Genomic DNA, 20,769 nt, shown 5'->3' on the forward strand with positions numbered 1-20,769 from the left:
TTAGAGCTGTTTTAGTAAGAGTGCTTTCTACTTTCTGGTAATACTAAATAGTCTGTTAACACAGAGCTTTGCTCCTTCTCAATGACTCTTGAAGAAACAGAAGTTAAATACTAGAAGGCATAATTCTGTAAGGCTTTATATATGGGATTCACACTGATTCAAATGAAACAGGAGCTGGGCATTTTGGGTGCAGAGCTGCTGAAGAACTATGGTGCACAGTGTAACCAGCCAGCAGGAATACACTAAAAATTGTGTACCTGCGGGATTGTTCAGGCTCTTCCCTGGTTTCATCACTGCATGTTAACCTGGAAACTTCTGTTATTCTTTCTGTGTTTCAGAGGTGACACAAAATAGGTGAGCAAGAGCCGATATGTCACCAGGATCACTTTTTTTGGCCTAAATAGTATCTGACTCAGGGTAGTGCAAGCAGGAATTCATTCATTCATTCTTTTGTTTCCCTGTCAGTGGATTTCTGTCATATTCTGCGCATATATATATATATATATAAGTATTTTTAATTTTCAAAGGAATGTGACTTTACTATATTGATGAGAATAATAGACTCTCTTGGGCAGTTTTTAGCTAGGACTTAGGAACTTAACAATCTGGCCATCGGGGGGAGGATAAAAGTAAAATGGCATTTTTTGTATCCAGTCAAATAAATAGCATGATGTTGATTTGATTACCTGTAGAGTTGCAGAAGAAAGCCTTATTAAATTCATCTTCCCTGCTTACTGTGTATGGATGAGGTACCAATTTCTCCATGTTGGTCCGGCAAGTTCCCTGCTCTGTAAAAAGGGTGGATTCAGATCTTGTTCTGATTGATATTTCCTGGAGGTAATAAGGGGTTCTGCTGTATAAACGTGTTTAAAAATTGAATTATTGACTCTCGCAATATGCTTTTGCAACTCTGGAGCCACGTATAATTTGACTTTAAGCTAACTTGCCAGTTAGGTACTAGAGAAGGAAACTATCTGCTGTGCAGTTAAGAAGCGGTTGTTCTCTGCCTGCACTTGTACTTTTCAGTGTAATAAAACCAACCCAAACTGGACATTCAGTTGCTTCAGTGCTTCTCTCTTGTGCAATTTTCTTTTCAAGCTAACGCAGAAACTGTATTACCAGTACTGTGGGATCTGTTGACTTCAATGGCGTTTGCTGTGAACCGGAGCAAAGGCAGGGTTTCACCATGCAACTGCGAATGCTGTAAGGGAATATTCTTAGCGATGACCTAAGGGCCTTCTAGAGCTACTGACTTCATGTTTCGGCCTTCCCATTGGCTCGTGCGCTGCTTTTTCAAATGCACAGGAAGCACCTCGTGTTCCCCATCAGCATGTAAAAGGCAACTAGTAAATACCAGGCACGGCAGAATGACGACATGCCTTGCTTTGGTGCGGGTGACAGAAAGTTAAACCTGCCGGGGTGACCCTGCGCTCAGTTTGGGATACAGATCATTACCCTGAACTGCTCATGAGTTGGTCTCCCTGGCTTGTTGGTGTCTTGTGGGGTTTCTTCTTTGAAGAAGCCTTTGCCTCAACAGCAAACGCACGGCTCGCTGCAGGGTAGGCAGTGGCATCTATTGGTTTTTTAGGGACGCTCTGGTTATGTTACCTATTGATCTGTAATGTAGCACAACTCTGCAACAAACTTGATTTCATGTAGACTGGCACAGGCTTTACTTAGTCTGCTAACACAGCTGCCATGTCACAGCATTAAAAGAAAATCCTAACAGAAATCAAAATGCATGCTACATACCCTGACAAGGTAAAGGGAAATTGGTTTGATACATCATTTGCTAGAAAAATCTGCGAGTATCTGAGGCTTTTAATTGATTTGTTCTGGTCTCTTCCTAGATATTAAACTGGCTGGCCTCTAATTCCCAGGTCTCTTTTCCTCTGGCTTTAAGGACAAAGCACTGCCTAGGCCTGTGGGGTCTCCTTCACGAATTCCTAGGGGAGTATACAAGGATTATACAAGGAAGTTCAACAAATCCTTCTGTCTGTTCCTTAAATAGCGTAGGTGGGATTTCAGCAGACTTAGCTGATTTGAATATATTTAGTTTACCTGATTAGAATTTTAATATTTCTCTACTTTTTGACTAAAACATTAACACTACAGCTTTTCCTGAAGTGTCAATGACTTCCTATTCTTATTACAATGACCTGGCTTTTCCCTTCTTTCATCCCCTTTGCAATTAGCATTAGATGCTATTTCACCCCTTAGACCCTTAGCCATCCAGCTTTTTTTTTTATACTAGTGAGACTACACCACCCAGTTGATGTTATTAGGCTAGCTTTTATAGAAGACGACTATTAAAGCGCAGTACTTCCTACTTGTTACAGCTCTTGCAGGTACACGGCACAAAGCAGGGCTTCGGTGATGTCCCAGACCCCACACCGGGTCACCCGGAAAACAGAAAGGACAAACCACGCAACGTGTGATTGTGTATTGCAGTATTTGGTTGTAGGGCTGTAAGAAGAGATGCATGCGGTGGGTTTAATCTCACTGAGCACTGGAAGGGCACGTTTACCTCGGTGATAGCAGTACTGACTAAATTAGGCCTTGTCCAAACTGAAAGCACTCCTAGCACCAAAATGTTTATACTGACAAAGGAGTTTCTCTGGAGTTTTAACAGCAGTCCCTGGTCTTAACCTTCCTGTAGACAAAGTTAACATTTTAAGCTACATACTCGTGTATTTATTTAGAGGTGTTGGTGGTTTTGCATTTTCCAGCCCAGCTATTGTAAAGACAAAACTGAGCATGAATCGGACTTGAAGAAACAGGTTATTCCTGCCCAAAGGCAGGTTGCCGTTGGGCTGCAGTCTTAAGTGGTAGAAGTAGAGCGCACGCAGCGCTTGGGAGGGGGCGGCCTGGCAATGGCAGCCAGCGTGGCTTGGAGAAGAAGGACCAAAGCGCTGCTCTGCTTGCTTACTTTGCTGCTTGTTGCGTTGTGGGTTTCTTTGGGGTTTTTTTTTTTTTTTTTTGAACAGTTGTTCCTTGCCAGACAGAGACATGGGATGGGATGGACATAATGGGGGAAACAGTATGGGATAATTCAGTTTTGCAGGCAGAATCCCAAGTGTAAGATGCTCCCCAAATACCTGTCTTTTCCTTAAATCTTGCTTCTATGCTGTCACATTACAGAGGAGTCCTTGTGCCTTTCTTAAAGGAAAGGATTAGGGCGTAGGAACTTTTGCCAGGTATAAAGGGCTTACTGTTGTGTATTTTACCTTGGTGCTTCTGGAGTGAATGGTGGCTCTGGCAACAGAAAAATTACCTTAAATTAGCACAGTCAATGCAGAAAGCCCATAACGTTGCTTTTGGATTCAAGCAATTTAGGGAAGTGGCAAGGCAAAACTGACTATTTGCATATGAGCTCAAAGAGTTAAGTGCTTTACAACACTTACTCGTTAGGTGTACTTTGAGAAATAATGGGGGAAACAGCTGTGTACTCCAAGCAAAATTTATTAGAAGTCTATTCAAGAAAAAAACCACAGAGACCTTTTGCTTGTAGGAATTCAAAGTCAGTTACCTGAAAGCCAGGTATGAAAAACCTGTATTTTTCTGAAATCGGATACAGAGTAGAAACAGTACTTTTTAAATATCACAGGCAACAGATATTTAAGTCTTCAATCATAAATGGCATCAGATAGGTATTAATCTCACAGCAAAGCTGCATGCAGATCTAGTTTAAAATCGAAAGCCTTTGAATATAAAGCTTTTGCCATGAAATCTGCAATAATAAAGGTATGCCGCACAAAGATGTTTCTTTACCTTTGTCTTAATGACATTTCTCAGTAATAAAGACATATGTACATTTAGATTTGGCTGGTAAACCATATTTTAATTAATAAAATTTTGCATAAAATGCTATCTTACAGAATTGCACTATCCAGATGTGCTTATGGTAAATAGAGCAAGAAAAGAAAAATGCATTGAAATGTTCTGTATGCGAAGAGGGCAAAGATCAAATAAGGAACTTAATTTTTTTTAAAATCAACAACCAAATGGCTCTGTACAAAAAAGCAAACATATGTACAAAATACTACAGAGACTACATACATTTTGATAATTTCAATCCTTTAACCCATGAGAAACGCAATAGAAGCTTTTGCCATCTATAAGGTGCTGAAGGAACCAAATCTGAATTTTTATTTTTATAAAGCCATAGTCATTATCATCCTGTGCCTTAACTTCATTTGCTATTTATGCTTACTTTTGCTTATGGAAAATGTATGTTTTCGGATACTTGTTTCATTCAGGAAAAAAAAACCAAAATGCCTCTAAAATGTATCGGTTTTAATACTTGTGACTCTTTCTTCTGTACTAAATTCCTAAAAAGAATGTGTAACTCAGGTTTGATTAACATACATATATATATATATATATATAGTGAAATAAATCAGTACATGATAGTTGTGAATATTTTTCAGGTGGCTATGTTAGAGAAAAAAAAACCCAACCAACCCAACAACCCTTTGCACTAACACTGTTTACTTCCTCCTTCTCAAAATTCCTGGGATGCGTAAAAACACTAACCTCTCAGATTTCATGTTGCTTACTATTACAATGTTTTGATTACAACCATTTAATGCCAGACATCAGCAGCAAGTTATTATTGTCTCTGCTTATATCATTGTCTGTCTCTTCATTAAATCCTCTTTCCTGAGGTTTTATGCCTCTTGCACTTCTTACCTTTTAACAGAAAACACTATAGCTTTATTAGGGAAAAAAGAAAAAAAGGTTTAGCCACTACCATTGCACCCGTTCAGAACACTTGCAGTTCTTCCATTTTTCACTATGCTTGCTTGAGATTTTACAATCACTGTGCATATGTTACAACATACATGTGCAGGCAAACAATTCTAATTATTATTTGTCATACATTGTAAACCAGTACAATAGGCAAACCTGTGATACGGCAAAGTGAAAGTAACAAATGCTGCCAAGCTAATAAGGATGTGGAAACTCAAACAATTTTTTAAAAGATAGTAAACAGCAACTTCCCCCTGTATTACGTGCATGCTGAAAAAATCCCATCAGACTTCGCGATAGTACCACTAATGTCCAAACCAAGAACAGTTTCTCCCCCTCCCCGCCCCCCATGGCAATGCCTCCGTGTACCTGTCATCAGGCTTCTCCTATTGTGTTTCAAGTGAAAAGACTACAGCAGGGAGTATTTTAAATGTTGAAACGATTCCTCTTGTTTCAGCAAAGCTTAGTTATTCACACCGTGGTCGTTGCCGTAATACTGCTGGAACGGTCTGGCGGATGGGATGGGATGAGGATGAACTAGATGGCCTCTATTTGAGACTGCAAGCAAGAAAACAGAAGGCCAGCGTAGCATGTTTTCTAGCAGCTTTATGCAGATGTGTTGCAGAGATGCAGCATAAATAAGTAGAAAAAAAAAATAATTCACAGCCTCTTGACATAGTTTCCAGGGAAAGTACCAAAGAATTTGGTTCTTCTCGAGGTTCCTGAAATTAGAAGCAATAGATGAAAGATGGGAATAACAACAGGAGATCACTATGTAAGCATGGCCTTTACATTTTTATGTTTAATACTGCACAAACAGAAATATCTACAGTTCTTTATAATATAAACTTCAAAAGGTTATTTTGAATTTCATTCACGAGTTGTGAGTTTTAACACATTATAACTGCAGGAAAGAAAAAGCAAATAGAGAGGCATATTTGATTAAATTGTTAGGCCTGATTAAAATCTGTGCTAAAATTTTGACTTGGTACACAGAAATAATTTAATTTTAACAGCATCAAGTCTATTGAAATAATTTGAATTTTTGAAATGCTGAGGACTAGTTAGATGATTGTTAGCCACCGTGTGCATGAGGGTTTATGGAATGGTTAAGCCACCTTATCTAGGCCTAGTTATGAAATCTCTGTTCAGTAATACTTGGTTCTTACAAGCAGTCGATGCTGTAGATGTATTCATGCGAGTAAGTCTTATGTTACCCGGTCTTTATGAAGAGAGCAGTGATACGTAGTGCATTTTGTGTCACGTGAGAATGACAACAGTGCTGTACAACCAGCTGGAGGCCCATGTCAAAGACACAAGCCCACTAATTTCAGTGGATTTTGTTTGGGATTTCTCCTGATAAAGCCAGGTTCAAGTTTATTACACTGAATACCAAAATTAATTTGTTTAAAAGACACCAAGCAAAGAGGGCAGCAAAGGGGGGGGGGAGGAGGGAAGCAACCAAATTAAAACATACCCACAAACCATCCATCATCACATTTTTCCATCACATCAATGACATCTCCCTCTCTGAGCTCCAATTCATCTTCGTTCCTAGGAGTATAGTTATATAGAGCCTGAAACCTTAAATAGGACAAACGATGCATTTTAAAAAGAAGTAAGAGTTCTTTGCACCTTTGCTCAAGTAAAGGACCTGGTTTAAACATTAACTAATAAGTAACGGTTCTTGTAAATATAGGGGGAAAGGGTTTATTTTGCCTGGTGGACTTCAGGGCTAAGTATGGATTGTAGTAAATAAATAAAACTTCATTGGAAAGGTAACTCATCAGACACTGAAGACTGGGGACTCAAGGCAAGCCTGATGGCTCCTCAACCAGTTTATTTAATCAGTTGCTTTGAACACAGAATTCTAGTTTGTGGGGTTTTGTTTGTTTGTTTGTTTTTTGTTTTGTTTTTTGTTTGTTTTGTTTTTTTTTTAATCCGCCACGGTCAGCTCCTGAAACTGTGGCTCTGCCTTTAAGCTGCAGAAAGCTGAAGCTGGTGTGCGCGTTCTCTGCCCCAGCAGAGCGAGGTGCCTGGTGCCCTTTGGGAGGAGGGTGCCCAGCAGAGCGGCTCACACGCTGCCCCTGGGACTGGGGGACCTCCCTGGGCGCCTCAGTAGCAACTGCTGAGGTGAGACTTGGCACTAGAGGAGCTCCGCATGTAAAAGAGGTGCCTGCCTCTGTGGGGAAGGTGGAGAGTAATTAATTGCTATTTGGAAACATGCAGCAGTAACCCCTTCCCTGGTTAAAACTGCCCCTGCTACGTACGTACGTACGTACGTACGTACGTGTGTGTGTGTGTGTGTGTGTGTGTGTGTCTGTCTCTCTCTTTCTCTCTCTCTAAAAAATGTCTGAGAGTGAGGGAAAGGCTTGAATCGACTCAGGGGACATAAGGATGGAAACTCAAACAGTATTCAGACACTGACTTGTACCTCCACCCTGGCCAGGGGCTGCAGATAGAAGGATCTGAGGTGGATAAATGGAAAGAGGTACGAGATTACTAAATTTATCATCTTGCATTCCTTGTCAGCTTTTAATTGTGTTTCCTGGAATTGAAAGAATGGCAATAAACTTTTAATAGGGGGAACTGAAGGTGCTCGGGCTGACAGCCCACGGGAAGATTGCTGCAAAAGCCCCCGAGTCCTGCAGAGTCAGAATCTGCCTTTTTTTTCTAAACGTCTGTGCCCCAGCTATGACGGAGTGCGTGTAAAGGAGCAGGGTACAACTGCAGAAATTGTACAAGGAAAATAGTTTTAATTTCAAAATATTGAAACAAAACATAATCATGTCTATTTTTCAGCTCATTGGCTTTAAAACCTTAATGTCACTACACTTCCCCAAATAAAAACAAAATAACTCCCCTTTGCTGTGTTGGTAGTGAACACTTCCATCAGCTCTGTATCATTCAGGCAGAGTTTGCACAGCTTAAATGAGATGTTTATTTCAGTAAAAAAAACCCCTGCTCCTGAAAGCCCCATTTGAAAGTCCTATATACGGACTGGTGCTAGGCTCAGTGTAATGATGGTCTTTCTGAACAAACCACATTTATTTTTCACATTGCTGGTTTGGAGGAACAAAAAAGACACTGTTCCAAGAAAGAAAAGGATTTTAACTTAATTTCTCATGACTGGCAGTTATCTCCTCAAATCTAATTTTATATTTTAATCATACTAACAAAATGGAACGGGACTGGTTATTTGAGCAATTACATCTGGTAATTTGTGTAGCAGGAGTAAGAACAATCTGTGCAAAAAATTAAATGGCAATAACATTTTCTGTCATGCTTGTTGTTATTCCAGGAAAGCAGAGCTATGATGATATTCCAAAACTGATTTAATGCAGCTTCCAAAGGTACAGGAGCTGCAGATGTAACCTGTCATGAATAGGATTCAAGCCAATTACTCAAATACACTAACAAGAACTTCCCAATTAGCACTCGCTGTACTTTAGAAATTTAATCTTAGTAATTTATAGAGAATGCATTTTAAAACTCTTTTGTAGTCATTTAATTCTCTCTTTGCTAATCTAGGAATTTCTTAAATATGAAAACTCTACTACCATTTACAACGCTAAAAGAATACATATTCAAGACAAAGAATGGTTGGTTGGCAATTTAAATATATTTCTATTTTTAACTTTAGGAATAAGCAACTTTAGTCATGAACTATACTGAACAAAATTAGTTAGCTAATTATTGCTTACAAAACAGAGTTAGGTGCTTCAGTATGCTCAACAAAACCAATAGGAGCTTGAGAAAAATGGTTTTAGTGAGATTGAAACCAAAACATCCAATTTTTGTTATATGTTAACTGTGGTACAGTTATTTGGTGACTTTTTGCCCCTCTCTTCTCTCTTGCCATTTTTTCAAGTGGCTGACAGGTAAACTTCTGAATAGATGCTAAGCTTTAGTTATACTTAGGAGAATTCATCTAACAGGGCATGCGCCAGAGTGCTTTGATGTTAGCGGAAGAATGGCTGCCGGTTTCAACGGCCGCTGAGGCAGGACCCAAGTGCAAGGCGGGGGGGGATCACAACAATCTTGCACCGAACTTGCATTTCAATAATCAATCAGCACTGAAACAGCCTTCCATCCTTTACGGGTTTTATCCCAAATGCTTACATTGTTTGTGAAAATAAGAGACTTGAGATCTAGGTTCCTCTGCAGTTTTCAGAAAGGCTTTCTTGTATCTAATTTTTAAATTGCATGTGTAAATTACACCAAAAAGTGTGAGCCTGTGTTCCTGTGATCAACATTATCCAGTTATTTTTTTTCTCTCTGTTCACATCCAGAACGGTTTCTGAATAATTTGTGTCAAATCAGGAAAGCAGATGAGTTGAATCAGTGTTAAATCTTTAATTGGCATTCTGCTGAGATGCAAAAATGGAGAGAGAATAAAAGAAGTCAAACTTTATTTTTACAAAATTATGATCCGTTTTAAAAGTATAAGTGATGGAGAACTGTAAGTTGGCATGTCTGCCTGAGTCTGATGTAAATTAAACAACTAAGGCTTTGCCCTCTGGGACCTTCTTGGATATCTTCCTATATCGTGTGGTTATCTGTAAATTTCTGAAATCCCTTCGTAATTGTACTTGGCAGGTTAACAAATTATTTGACGAAGTGCTGGCTCTTGCTTAAATGTTAGGTTTTGGTTTAGTAGACAAGAAGTATACTTACGGTTCCCCCCCACTGTGTATGTTTTCATGAGCAAGCACGGGGCGCTGTGGCTGAAATGAAATGATTTGAAATGTAATAAAGATGTATAGTCTGAGGTCCAAATAGTTGGATAGGGGCATGATACACAGTTGCTTGAGTGTTCATATTCTACCTTGTGTAAAACACCCCCCCCCCCCAACTCGCAATAAATTCTTAAGAGACATAGCAAGCCACAGAATCTTGACAGGTTTAAAGATCTGATTTTTGGAGGACATAATAAAAACCAAAACAAAACTGTGAACTTTATCAACAGTCCATTCTATTTATAGTGGAGTAGAAACTTGGAATAGAACCCTGCTGCCTCTTTGCTGTGAAACAGAAATAGCGTTAGAAAAATCAGATGCAACTGATGAATATTATCATTCCTTGGGTGAAGCATATTTTTACATAAGCAGAAATAAAATCTCCTATACATAATGGCAGAACTTAGAATATTCATAGACAAACAACATACCAATTTACATTAACACACACACAGTACTAACTTGGCAGGCATAACATGCTATGCTTTAATTAATTCTGTTTCATCTCAAGGGGGAGCACAAAGCCATGCAGGCTGTTGGGAGGCGAAGAGCAGAAAGAATTTTTGAAAGAATGCACGTAATTGTGTGAAAATAACAATTAACACTTTTACTTCAGAGGAAAAAGTAGTTTGTATTTCCAGTGCAAAGCTTTATGAAAGGAACTACTTTCCTTCTTAATGGAGCGTTACCCACCACTAATATCGAATAAATCTGGACGCAATGGAAATGAAACATATTAACCTCCTACAGAAACAATATCCTGCTTAGGAAGACGTTGACTTATACCAGTTAGAATCTGGCTGGGGCCAGAAACAGCACAGGAGCAGCTGCTCGGGAGAGCTCTCGATGTGAGCAGTGATCGTATTCTCTGTTGACTGAGGACGCCCTATGGTCGCGCTGTAGAGACTGACAGTCTGATACAAGTCTGGAAACCGTATCTCTTTTGGGAGTGTGGGTATCAAACACAGCTCATAGCACTTTCTTTCATGAATTGAGTAAACTGCAACCTGATCTTGAAGCCATGGGATTTATCTTATTGCTCCATGGTTCTCTCTTTCCCAGGTTTGACTATTTCAGTTTGTCTTGCTTCAGTTTACTCTTGAGGATGATGCAGTCTTCCATGAGAGAAGGCTGTGGTAAGCAACCCACAGCCTGATGCTATCAATTGAATGTTAAAATGCACTATGTTTTTTTTTTCTCTGCCCGCCTGCCCTCCCCCCCCATCTCCAGATGAAACTGAAGCAGTTAAATTTCTTTTCATCATGTTTGTATGTGTACATGCAGAAAATATTGTGAACATTCTCCATTTCATCTTTACAGCCTGTAGAGTGTAATTTTAAAAAGGTGCCCAAAGATGCAGGCAGGTAGATTACAGAGCTCTTATTCATATTAATGACAGCTAGGTGGGAAAGAGGTTTTCAAAGTCCAAAAAAAATTGTTTATACTCTTTGACTCTCTTTTCTTCCTCATTTAACTCTCCTCTGCCAGTGTAAAGAAAGACAGACAGATAATTTTTACTGAAGAATCCAACAATAAAGACTACAAATTAGACGTTTCAGCTCTTGGTAACCCCCCCCCCCCTTCAGTAACTGGCTTGTCAAGCAAGAAGGGAATATTCCGCTGGGCAGATTGCTTGGTGCTTGGATTGGAATCTGACCTTATTCTCTGCTAATCTTTCATCAGGTCTGCAACTGAGCTGAATGCCAAAGATAGTCAGAGATGCAAGACGACTCAACTGAGGTTAAGGATATTTCTTGCAAACAACAAAAGTCAATGTCCTAAACAATACTACAAATGATTTAATGCTTTGAACATATACCAAGCCAGGAAGGAATTAGGTAGGTCAGTATTATCTTCTGTTTCTGCATATTCCTCAATGCTTTAAAATGTTTTTTTTTTTCTAGTTAACTACTGTAGAAACAGAGGATAGAAAATCAAGGTGAGTGAGGATTTTTAACTCTATGTTATTGCTACAGAGAAATCTTTGATGGAATTAGAATCTGGGAAAACTAGAGTGAAGTAATCTGTGCTATGTCTGAACAGGGGGACCTTGGAGCTCGCTCACTCTTTATCCAAACGCGTTCCTCAGTAGTACCCCAGCTGACATCATCCTCCCCGTTTTCTCTCCCTAAGCTCTCACTCCCCCCCGCAGTGGTGCTGGCTAGAACGGGGACTGTCGCAAGGTCTGGCTAATTGTGCTCAAGAGATATCATGAAATGCATCACCCTGTGGGTAGCTCTTGGTGCTTAGGATTTCTAGTTTCCAACTACAACTCAGTTCACTACGCTCTCCTGTTTCCTGGGAAAAATTGTAGGACCTAATCCCCAAAACATTAAAAAGCGTGCAGTCAAGTCAGTGGTCCCAGTTGTACACCTGACTTTCATGCATGATTGATATGTGCTTGCATATAATAGTTCTGTATAGGCCTGAACATGCAAATTAGGTGTACGATTTGTGCTCTGTAGTTTTGGAATTAAAGTCATAAATGCACTAAACATTGACCAATACAGTCCTCTTGATTACACGCCATTCATTCGGAGTAACATGCAAAATTAAAATAGGGCTTAATCCCTTTTTTAGGGATCTTATTCCCACTTGGGCTTTCTCTGGGATGGTGTTGGTCCGCTACTACAAGAATCCCAGCCTTCCTATGATTGAACTGCCTCTCTTCAGTGATGAAGAAAGCACTGTCCCCTCATACCTGGTAGTAAACAGAGGCCTGCCAAAAACCCAAGACTTTGAAAGTTACACAACCCTGCATATCTTAAATTAAAATTCAAATTTTAAAAAGGGAACCACCAGAAAGACGATAACCTAAAATCAGCAGCAGCAGCATGGAGAACAGTTCATCTTGTTATCAGTTTTAAGAGCCAAATGTTAAGAAACCGATGGAGGGAATAATTTAGTCCTAAACTGAAAGTAAAACATAGCCCACAAATTCTTACTCTCTTATAGTCCAGGTTGGTTTTTCTTTTCATAATTTAGATCACCTTTGTGAGCCAAACACATGCAAACTCCAAACAATCTGACTTTGGGGCTGGGTAAAATTGTTACAGTTATGTTACTGTTATATTACAGATATGAAGGGAAAGGCTAAAGAGTAGCACAGCCTGGAATAACAGTGCTTGGATAAAGAGCACAGTGTTGAGTGAACATAACATAGTAGCAACAAAACATTTTGAAAAGAAGGACGTGGATTCAAACCCAAGAATCCAGCCTGTATACAAAAGCCTGTATACATGCAATGAAGTATAAATTTTTGACTCTTAGAAGCTGTAATTTTAATAAACTAGGAATGCTTTGAAACAAGAGAAGTAATCTAGAAAAAAAACAGGCTAAATCTAAAGAACTTTGATCTCTTACATCTTGTAGCACTGGAAATACTATGCAGTACTGCAGAGGTACAATACACCAATGAATCTGTAAAATAAGTGTTGGCACACACAGACCTGTTGGCTTTACTCAGACATAGCACAGAAGCACAACAGGAAGAAAACACAACATACTGATAGTGTTGAGACACTTGGGCAAAAGCAAAATACTGAAAGACTAGACACTGAGCTCCTTTTCTATGGAAATGCGGTTATGGCACACTGGGCGCCCGTACCATACCCTGTGTGAATAGCTGTGCCCTCTGACAGGTGAGCTGCAGGATCTCTTAGTCATCACTGGGCTACGAGGAGGTTTACCCAAAACAAATATCTCTCTCTTTAAATTAGCCTAGAAAAACCACAAAAACTGTGTCAAGTGAGAGTTTAAGAATGAAGCGTCATGGGATTTTTGTTGCTTCGCTCATACATGCAAACTGGACGTGCTTTTCTCGATAACAAAAAGCAAGTTTGTTAGAGGTGCAAATAATGGTACTATTAGTATATGGGATTTTCATTGTTGCCACTGTATCTTTTTCCCAAGGGTTTGCTGCTCCGGCACATGCCCTTACACGTTACAGTTAAAAGATTAATCACGCACAGTGTATGCAGTTGGAGTAAGCAGAGCTATTGCAGCTGTACCCACTGAAGTAGCTCAGTTAATAACATAGAAAAGCTGAACAGCATAAATACTATCCTAGAAATACCAATGACAAATGTTGCAATTCCTTGCTGTTAAACAGAACACGGACCTTAAATTTGCATTTTGAAAGCAAGTGAATATTGATGGAAAGCATTTCAAGGAAAAAACCCTGGTTTGTTAACATCACTATAAATCAGCTAAGTATTTGTCAGAATTCAGCTCCTAAGGCTGTGTGTGTGCAGCAAATGTGAATTCTCAGGGGCAGGGGTAAGTCTGGGGAATGTGAGAGGAGTGGGGTGCTGACACTGGAAACCTTTTCATTGGTATTTGTGACTGTTTGCCAGTAGCATGTGGCAAGACAGAAGAACAGCCCCCTCTTAGAAGCTGAGAGGGTGAATAACAAAAAAAAAGGATACCAAGGGAGGCCAAGGAGGCCGGCAAACATCAGCATTTCTCCTTGGGAAGTGTCTTCAGAGTTGTTCCTTTGGAGGACACATCCCTCCCACCAACATGGAGCAATGTGACACTTGCCACCCATAGCTCCTTGTAGTCTGCTGCCCAAATCCCGGGTCATGCTTTAGATTTGAGCCACATTCCAAATATACATACATATGTGTATGTATTTTTACATTAAGAAAAATTATGAAGGTATCGGTATAGACTTTCAAGAACTCTCTGAAGAATCTCCCTTCACTTGTGATATTTGAGTCCTGGAAACGTCTCATGTTCTTTCTGCTGTAGCAGTTGAGAGGAGACTTGGACAACATGCACAAATAGAACAGGATAGGAACCGTAGCAAGAAGTGACGACAGCCAAAACCTGGCTACAATTATTTTAATGCAACTCTCTATCCTGGCAATGTAGTCAGTGTTGACTGCTGAAAAAAGTTCGCTTACCCTTGGGAGGAAATACATCTTTATCTCATTTTGTGCAAAAAATCTGTTGTCACTAGGAGTGTGTCTTAATAATTTCAATAATTTTCAAATAGATAAGGCTACACTGATTAAGTTTATAAAGAAATCTGTTCCCTAGACTTAAAAAATAATCCAGGTTTGACATGGTTTGAAAACAATAATTAAGAGCTAGAACTCTATAACAACCCCCCCACACCTCTAGTTCTTCTCAGTCCTCAGGCTCTTGCGTCTGCAAGATGGAGTCATCTCCCGTGGTTAGGTAGTGTCTTGCTTCCTGCCATGCCCAAGGAAGAGCAGGACGCTGTCTGGGAGGTTCCCAGGAGCAGATCTTTTAACTCTCAAAACAGATATTCCCTCTATTTATTTTCAGCTGGGATTAACATGCCTTGCTCAAACAAGAGCAAAGAATATCAGGGTCACCTAAAAAGAATTTCAGTGTAGATGAGGAATTTCCTGAATTTTGTCCATTAGGCTAAGCAAAAAAGTACCCATCAAAAAAAGCACTGAGCAACTGATAAATTATTCAAAGTTGCAGAAACAAATGCAATACTGCGTTTTACCCCTTCTTTGAGGTGAAGCATACCTAAGCCCATGACAGATTCATGCCCTGGAAAGAAACCTTATGTCTCTTCCCTACTTCAGAAAAAAACCAACAGATCTGGTGGACCTTAAGACTTCTTGAGGTCCATTATGTCTGGGTTTTCCATGACACACACTGTAAGATGTGGTAGATTAAAAAAAAAAAAAAAAAAAAAAAAAAGGCTTTTTTTTTTTTTTTGCCATAGATGTAATGATCACTCTTTCTAGGATAGTTTCTCAAACCTTTTACATGACTTTTTGTCCTTTTCTTTAGCAAATGGACTCTGTGGAAGTCAGCACTGGAAACTGACTTTGGGTCTAAACTACACTTTGTCTATCTAGAGCAACAGGCTTTCCAGGTTTCATTTTTCTGCTGCAGAGCTGCAATGCTGACACAAAGCCTAGTCTTGAAGAGGGAAGAATCTTTGTCCAGTCCTTGACTAACAGAACTGGTATTTACAACATGACCCTCTGCAGCGGTGCTTTATTGTGAAATTTATGACTGTTCTCCCAGGCTTTGGATTGAAATTGAAAACACTTTTAAACTACAAATGTTACTTAGTTTCTATGTATTTGAATATGAGTCTGTTTCTTTCAGTTATGAGTTACTGATGTCCTGGTATGAACCTGAAATTGAGTTGAAGGCTTTCTACTTTCCTATCACTGGTATCTTCTTAAGCTATTTCATTGTATCCTAACGGTTATAGTTTTACCTTGTGCTTCATTTGAAGAAGGCTTATCTTAATACTCCATGTGCTATGTTATTTAATATTAGTAAAGGAAATACATCTGAAAAGATCAAACTCGGTGTTAGCCTTGCAGTTATTTAATATACACGAAGATTTGCCACAATCCATACTTGAGAGGTGCAGTTACCTTTAACTTTGGTGAGTCTCTCTCCTGATGATGTGAGGGCTTAGGAAGGAGAGGAGGTGAGAGGGAAGCAGTAGACAGGGATGTTGAAGGAACAGAGTGAGAAACTGGTGCCTTGGCAGAGTGAAATGGAACATTAGAAGAAAGGTGGAAAGGAGGATCAGAGTTTCCCAATGTTCCCGTAGAAAGTAGAGCTGGCTTAAGTGTTTAAGAAAAATGAGAAGTAATTGTGCTATAAAACTAGCTGTCACGGACATAAAATGCTCAATAAGGAGTCATGTAACTAACCTGAACAGTCACAAATGCGATGCTAACTTTATTCTTAGTCAGTCTACTATTCTGGAAGAAAATTCTTCCCTCAGAAATCAAAACAAGTTGCTGTTTGTGGCAGTGGATTTCATCTCTATGCTTACAAGTTTTCTCCTGTGTTTTTCAGGTCAAGTAAGGGCAGAGGCAGCCTGCAAAACCTTTCTAATTTACATTTGGCCTAAAACATATTGTCCTAAGTATCTGATTTACATGTTTGCATGTGCTAGCCAAAGCAACTGCCTGAACAGTCTGTTGAAGTAAGTGCTGGACAGAAAAGATCTGTTCTAAAACTTTGCCTAGAAACCACACAAACTGTGTAGCAATATGTAGCATTTAATGGCTAGCAGACATTTGGGATAATTCAGTGTTGTACTGTCCCAAAGAGGAACTGGGGAGGGCTTTAGGGGGAAGCATTTGTTTAACAGCCAAACATAATCTGATCTGTTATTATTAGTCACATTCTCGTAACAGACCCTACTATAAATATGTCAGCTGGCAAAGTGACACATGTGAAGTACAAACCGCTGAGTCTCTGCAGGAGGCACGTCCCTCCCTCGGAAGGCTGCTGATAGCATTTGCTTGCTGGGGCCTCTGGCTCAAAAGGGGCAGCATGTAATGGGCCAGGGAGGAAAATGGTTCACTGGTTTTTCACATCCGAAGCTCGATGGCAGCTAACAAGGACAGAAGGGAAAGGACCAGCAGAATTGGCACACCATAGACCTTACAATGGTGTATATGCCTGCTTCTGAGAAGGAACTATCCCCTAACACTGACAATTTTTATCCAATGCAATAGTATAAAACTGTGCCTGTGCACAATACAAACATGTAAATACAAGAAAAGGCAGAGAATAATTACACTGAGTAAGCTACCTAAACACAGAAGCCAGTTTTTTCAGAAATTAAAATACCTTATCAATATTTGGTGAAGCATATCCTTCATAACATACCATGGAGTCTCCTCCACTCGCTATTGGGAATTCTAAATTGTCATGTCCCAGATCCTCCTCTATATAGAGTCTTGTCAGTTCTTCTGGTGTGTCTTGCACTCCTCTGTAGAGATCTGATTCTTGAGGCTTTGACTGATCCCCTATATTAACTGCCAGATCTGCAGTACAGATTTCCTCTTCGTTTTCAGCAGTTGCAGCTAGCACTCCGGAGACAGAGCCACCTTCGTGTGGCGAAGGGATGTTACAGATAGCGCCAACATGTTCACCTTCTCTTGTGGTATCTGACAAGTCTCTAGGTACTTCGGTAACTGAAGAGTCAAGTACACCTCTTAAGTCTTTATCTTTTCCTGGTTTGGTATTGTTGCTGGTATGCTTATATGCTATGTCATGAGATGAGCTGGCTGAAGATGAGACAGAGGTAGACACAAGAGAGGGCAGAGGAAGAGCTGTAGGAGAGCTGAGAGAGATCTCTGTGTTTGGAATAAAGTGGTCATCCTTAACTCGGTGAATGCTAGTACCTGGGGAGATTGCTACAGATTGGGATGTTGTTATTGCCAAAGAATTGAGTTCTTCTAAGTCACAGAGAAAACTGTCTGGAAATGGTGGAGGAGGTAAGATGCGCACGCTTGAAGGTGAGAAACCAACAGTCCTTGAAAACCAGTCACTAGTGACAGCCTGGAGAATCTTTTGATCAGTGTGTGACCAAGAGGAGGAAAGGTGTCTGGAAAGTGGGGACAGTGCTTGGGAAGGCAACTTCAAAAATAAGAAAAACATAGGAATTTAAATAAATAAATAAGCATGATAGAGAACTAGGATACGAGTAGATTGGAAAAGAAAAATGTGTGTGCCATCATCTGGATTATAGGGTATCGTTTCAGTGTGTCACGGGTGTCTGAAATCATTACTACATGAATCAGAACAGCAGGAAAGGCATTTGAAAAATGAAACTGTATCAGGTTCTGGCTTGGGGCTTAAATGTCAAACATTAAGACAGATCTGAATCATTACATTCATGAAGGCGACCTGCATTTGCTCTGCTAAAGTTATGGTACTTACAGCGCTCTGTTGGTGAGCGTGTCATAGGTTATTAAATACAATTAATATTCATGTAATCTTCCCCAAACCATTACTGTTATTTTGAGAATAGTATTTTTCAGAAGAACACTTCAGGTGTCATTAAGTATTTCTTTTAAGCCGTTACAACTGAGGTGATTTCTAATTAGCCTAACGTTAATACTCCTACTTTTTCTTTGTACTTCTGAGTAAATGTTTAAGAAACATCTTTAATACATTGCATACTTTTATTAAGGCATGAGCAGCTACAGAATGCATTTTTCTTCAAAAGTAACCCTATTAGTTCAAAATGACACCAACATTTGTGAAAGGTACGTTCAATTCTAATTGAATGTAGGCAGTCAACAATGCTTTTAAATAGCGACAGCACAGTACACAGCAGTACGTTTTGAGTACCGTTACATAATATTGATTGAAGTATCCTTCTGGTAAAAGAAACGTCCTTTTGTAAGAATGAGAGAGTGGTGAGTCATACGTACACAGCATCAGTAGATATCCATTGCTTCAGTAAATACTGAAAATGCATTTTTGTTACTATTAATCCTCAAAACTAAAACTGAATGAAAAATATTTTGATGTCATTGTTAGAATTATCCAGAATAATTAGACGTACATCTCTCAAGTTATCTGGACTACTTTAGACTTTAAGTATTACTCTAGAATAGGAAAATAATTTCAAAAGGCTAAATTAGTGTCGCAGAATAGGAAGGTTAATTTACTTACCATCTGCTTGAGTTTTCTTGAGGGAAATAGCTTTATTTTATAGTTAGACAAACCTTTGTTACAGAGTCTTCTGTACCAAAGTAAGCAGTCTATAGACTCGTACAATGCAGTCTGCTAAAACAGAGCTAGGCTGTTACAAGCAATGCTCAGTCTCTTTCCCTCATCTTTCCTCTTGACCAAGGGCCTCTAACCTGTGGTTTTAAGGTCAATAATACTGCCGAGGAGACAGTGCCATTTTTAGTTTCCCATGGCTACAGGCTGCACTAGAGCTAAAGATACAGATGGTCTAGGACAAGTTAAAGAGAGCAAAGCTTGCTCCTGACTCGTATTGTCTATTTATTTTTATTGCCATAAGGCCAGAGAAGTTTAGCGCAATTGCTCTACCAAGAGGGAGTGATACGTGCTAAAAAACCCCAAAGGAATAGGAAAAGCGGTATCAGTAATTGTGGTAAACTCCAGGACACCTTCAGGACTGCTAAGGTCCTTCTAGGTAGTCAGGAACAAGATGTCTTCTTACATGCTATTGCCATTTCTGAATACAGTTGAATTAAGAAACAAGATGTCTGTTTAAGAGCATCAGTAGAGGCTCTTTTTTTTTTTTTTTTTTTTTTTTGACTTATGCTAGAACCAGATGGTTGCAAAAGTTTCCTATGTTGCAAAGAAGGCTTTTTCCCCTTTCCTCGCCTACAGAACTAATCTAATAACAACTAACTTAATAATAGTGGCAGGACAGTTTTGTAATCAGAATGTAAATGCTCTGAAGCATCACCTATGCTAAACAAGGGTTACAGGGGTTACACAAACACGAGCTTTAGCTGCAGGATGCCTTACAGACAAGCCTGCTCCATAGAAAATGGGGAGAGGCATCTCCAAATACAGACAGACAGCTCCGTAATATGGAGCACCTAAGTTGCCTCGTACTCTTGACCTGCCTTCAGGACCCTCGATTCCTGTAATAATAAGGAGCCCTAGCTTATGAATACCTCAGTCTGCAGCTACAGAATTTGATGCTACTTCAATTCAACCGCTTTGTTGGCATGGAAGAGAGAGGAGCTCGTTCTCTGTTGTGACACGTTGTGGAAAAGCAGACAAGACCTGTTCTAGCAACTGTCCAAAACCAGCTAATATTGTTTAGTCGTAAGCAGTATTTTCAGAGGCCACTGTTGTTTATAAATGACATCTTTTGGTAGCTGTCGCCAAAGCTGCAAATAAATGTAGAACTTATCTCAAAGTTGAAGCATCTAAATGAGCACCAGTGTGCAAGTATATGAAAGTAGAAAAGGGGGCAAAACCAACTGAAACAAATAGAGATTAATAGCAGGATAAGAAGTTTATAATTCCACACAAAACCCACTGCCTACGCTGAAGAGATAAACAACAAAGGTGAAGAGGAAGATTTAGAAAAGTTTCCATCTTGCATGTTCAAAATCATTAGTAATACATTAATGCTGATCACAGTTTGCATGCAGAAACTGTCTTAGTTTCTATCACTGCCAAAGAGGTTATGTTCCTCACGCAGGTGACTGAACTGTCACGAGTGAATGATAAATTGGAATACAGGACTCTTTTTGCAGCATCATGTAGTATGATTTGTAGTGGTTATATAGACTAGGAAGGAAAAGAATTCAGAACCTACGATAGACATCTGGTGTGAAAAGTTACAACTATAAAGGTCTGAATCCAAGCTCACTGACAATGTGATGACATTTGCCTCACTACCAAAAGAAACAATACTGTCACTATTGTCATACCACTCCAAAGAACCTCCGTTGTACCAACAACCTCCTTCTGGAGCGTGAATGGCAAAAGGTTATAGTACAGAATCATTAGCTGTTCTCCTTTACTT

The 20,769-nt window shown here is 39.6% G+C and overlaps 1 protein-coding gene across 1 annotated transcript in view; it reads right to left on the minus strand.

Moving 5' to 3' along the window:
* Window positions 1–3,444: 3,444 nt before the first annotated feature.
* SORBS2 (sorbin and SH3 domain containing 2) overlaps window positions 3,445–20,769 on the minus strand; it is a gene marked incomplete at its 5' end in the record, with an annotated part of 78,942 nt that continues 61,617 nt past the window's right edge. The window contains 3 exons of the mRNA XM_082316096.1: window positions 3,445–5,474; window positions 6,230–6,336; window positions 9,430–9,479. Coding sequence (XP_082172222.1) covers window positions 5,413–5,474; window positions 6,230–6,336; window positions 9,430–9,479 — 219 coding nt within the window. The 3' untranslated portion in view covers window positions 3,445–5,412. The remainder of the gene's footprint in view (window positions 5,475–6,229; window positions 6,337–9,429; window positions 9,480–20,769) is intronic.

The sequence above is a fragment of the Platalea leucorodia genome, assembly GCF_965183815.1.
Source record: "Platalea leucorodia genome assembly, chromosome: 6".
NCBI classification, from domain to species: domain Eukaryota; kingdom Metazoa; phylum Chordata; class Aves; order Pelecaniformes; family Threskiornithidae; genus Platalea; species Platalea leucorodia.